The sequence below is a fragment of the Cariama cristata genome, unplaced genomic scaffold (genome assembly GCF_000690535.1).
Source record: "Cariama cristata isolate BGI_N322 unplaced genomic scaffold, ASM69053v1 scaffold9108, whole genome shotgun sequence".
Classification (NCBI taxonomy): domain Eukaryota; kingdom Metazoa; phylum Chordata; class Aves; order Cariamiformes; family Cariamidae; genus Cariama; species Cariama cristata.
This window is the reverse complement of record NW_009632823.1, coordinates 17259-20773: the sequence shown is the minus strand read 5'-3', so window position 1 is coordinate 20773 and position 3515 is coordinate 17259. Positions and strand designations below refer to the sequence as shown.

Genomic DNA, 3515 nt, shown 5'->3' with positions numbered 1-3515 from the left:
ATACGACCCAGCTGAGAGTTAGGAAAATCTTTAAAATTCTGTCACGTGATGGATATGATGGCCTTTGTGCCAGTGGCTGCTCTTTAGAAACCTTGAAAATGTGATTGTGCTTACTGGTGCCCTGTGCTGTAAATGCCAAAGAAAGATGGTCTCTGAGATGCGAATGAATTAACAAAGTTGAGAAATAAAAACGTTCATGAGGAATTCCAGAGCAAAGAGATCTGCAAGCACTTTTAGAGGGTCCTGGCTGATAGGCACAAGAAATGCTGGTTTCTTGAATTTCGAGTAGCTTGCAAACTTAACTTTCTGTAAATCCAACAGAAGTGGAGGGGTGGGGGCGGTGGGCTGAAATGCCTCTGAATGCTCTCAGTGAAAGGCTGCTGTTGGGGAAGCTGAGCAAACCCAGACAATTGCGGTGTTCCTGGGGAGGTATGTGGGAGAAAAAGGTGAAATCCTTTAATTCATTACAGTTGTCGTACTTTGAAACTCACCTACTGGAAACTATATGCTTCTGTTGAAAAGTCTCTGAGCTACTGCTGGCCTGTCTGAACTCTTCAAATGTTGATGTTAGCAGTCTCCCAGCCTCTGAAATGTCTGCCCTGTTCTAGGAGTAATGTAGTCTGTGTTACAAGGGAGGAAAAAAAATAAATCGCCTGACAGGCTTTGACAAGGAAAGAATCCCTAGGCTCTCTTTGTGGTTAGTGGAGAGAAATGCAATTTTGGGATGAATCTTTAAGCACTGATTTTAAACATCCAACTCGAGATGGATAATGACCAAGACTTCACCTTCATTGCCTCAAACCTTTGTGGAATTCGCTTCAACTAACAATACAGACCCCTACAGTCAGATTTCATAGATTTGTGTATGCAGGTTATCCAGACCTGCTCATAGAAGGTGCAGAACGTCAGCAGCAGTTCCTCAAGGTCTGTCTTTATTGCTGAAGTGTACTCATGAAAACATTACTTATGCTCTAAAGCTAAGATTGGGCCAATTTGGCTTAATTTATATAGGAATTCCAGCTAACACTTTATTTTTTTTAACATTTTACTGTGTTCAGTTCTGGGCCCTGCACTTCAAGAAAGACCTTGAGGTGCTGGAGCAAGTCCAGAGGGCAACGAAGGTGGTGAAGGGTCTGGAGGGTACGTCGAATGAGGAGCAGCTGAGGGAGCTGGGGGTGTTTAGCCTGGAGAAGAGGAGGCTGAGGGGAGACCTGATCGCTCTCTACAACGACCTGAAAGGAGGGGGTAGTGAAGTTGGAGTCAGCCTCTTCTCCCAGGCAATTAGTGATAGGACAAGAGGGCATAGTCTGTTCAGGCTAGAAATTAGGAGACCTTTCTTCTCAGAAAGGGTGGTTAGGCATTGACATGGGCTGCCCAGGGAGGTGGTGGAGTCCCCATCTCTGGAGGTGTTTAAGAAAAGACTGGAGGTGGCACTTAGTGCCATGGTCTGGTTGACATGGGGGTGTGAGGGCAAAGGTTGGACTCGATGATCCCAGAGGTCTCTTCCAACCAAATCGATTCTGTGATTAACACCTACCTTACTTTTGGCTGAGGTCATCTTCTATTCTTTTGTTATTGTTATCAAACTACTAGAAGTTGCAGCTTTTAACTTAAGACTGTTTTCATCAATTTCCCCTGTCTGCTTTTCTTAATGCGGCTAATAGCTGTTTTCGGTTGGCAAATACACCTAGGAGTTGAATGAATGTAATACCACGTGTGTAATCAAGCAATGAAATATTACCTGCTGATACGCAATTAGATTATTATTTATGACTGCTTATAGGTAAGCCCACTGCGTCAACAAAATGTTACCACAGCCAATGGGTGTGCTGCAATTATATGATACTGCCTTTATTTTATACGACATGCTTGATGGTATTTGTTTCCCATCTTGATTAATCTTAGTTTTGTTTATTTGTCTTGTCCTAGGTCAGACTAAAGATTAAAACAAGGCAATGGATTGGGGAGCTCTGCATACCATTTTAGGAGGTGTAAATAAACACTCCACCAGCATCGGGAAGATATGGCTCACTGTCCTGTTTATCTTCCGTATCATGATCCTGGTTGTGGCTGCAGAGAGAGTCTGGGGAGATGAACAAGATGACTTTATCTGCAACACCCTGCAACCTGGTTGCAAGAATGTTTGCTATGATCACTTTTTCCCCATCTCTCACATCAGACTCTGGGCCCTGCAGTTGATCTTCGTTTCCACACCTGCCTTGCTGGTGGCCATGCATGTAGCTTACAGGAGGCATGAGAAGAAAAGGCAGTTCAGAAAGGGAGACCAGAAATGCGAATACAAGGACATTGAAGAAATCAGAAAACAGAGGTTTCATATTGAGGGCTCCTTGTGGTGGACGTACACCAGCAGCATCTTCTTCAGACTGGTCTTTGAAGCAGTCTTCATGTACGCGTTTTATTTCATGTACGATGGGTTCCGAATGCCTCGCTTAATGAAGTGTAATGCTTGGCCCTGCCCCAACACAGTAGACTGCTTTGTTTCTCGACCTACTGAAAAGACGGTGTTTACTATTTTCATGATTGCTGTGTCCAGCATTTGCATTCTCTTAAATGTAGCTGAATTATGTTACTTACTGACAAAATTTTTCCTCAAAAGGTCTAAAAAAGCTGGAAATCCAAAACATCACCCCAACCATGAGAATAAGGAAGAAACCAAACAAAATGAAATGAATGAGTTAATATCTGATAGCTGTCAGAACACAGTTATAGGATTTTCAAGTAGCTAAGTTGGTGTCAGTGCTGGTGTTCACTCTTTTTGGAGTGAATGCTCTGTTTAAATGAAATTTCAGTTGGGTGAGACTTTGATATGTAGTGTCAGGCGTCAGTTATGCACATGTCTGAAAAAAGTCAGGGCAGCTTAAACATGTGAAAATTGCGTGAAGAATAAATAGGAAAGTGTATCTTCCTATGAGTACCCTTACAAGCCGACTATGACAAGTGGGAAACCCGCTACTGCCTTCATGCTGACGCAGCTCCTGAAAACTACATGCCACACCAATAAGAACAAAATTCTTTCTGAGCTAGATATTCTAGTATTATGAGATGTTTTGTAATAGTTTTTACTTGTGAACTGACAATTAAAATATTTTTCTGAAATCTAAGATTCCATGTTACTCAAGGTGTTATAGTACACAACTGACTGTGTTTTGTTTCTGAACCAGGCATACGCAGATGAACCCTGTAGTACTGGATTCATAGAGAGGAGATGGTGATAGGCTCCATCTTTACCGCTTTGCAAGTGCTGCTTGAGTCTGGACAGGGAGCTTGAGACGCTTGCACACACGCCGCTGGCTGTAGGGGAAGTTGTGTGAAAGCCCGCCATGTGTAGTGTGGGTAACTGAGGTAGCTAGGGCCTGAGTGCAATCATGCCTAAAACCAGCATGACAATGTAGATAGAGCCTAAGTAGACTTGCTTTAAAGATCTGGCAGACCAAGTAATCTTATTGATCATTTAATTGCATACTACCAGTTTTATAGCAACATAACTTTATGTA

General features: G+C 42.7%; 1 protein-coding gene across 1 annotated transcript; it reads left to right on the top strand.

The window, feature by feature from the left end:
* The first annotated feature begins 1948 nt into the window (after positions 1-1948).
* LOC104157005 (gap junction beta-6 protein) lies at positions 1949-3052 on the top strand. The gene has a single exon (XM_009706514.1). The coding sequence runs from the start codon at positions 1956-1958 to the stop codon at positions 2745-2747; it is 792 nt and encodes a 263-aa protein (XP_009704816.1). The 5' UTR covers positions 1949-1955; the 3' UTR covers positions 2748-3052.
* The last annotated feature ends 463 nt before the right edge of the window (positions 3053-3515 follow it).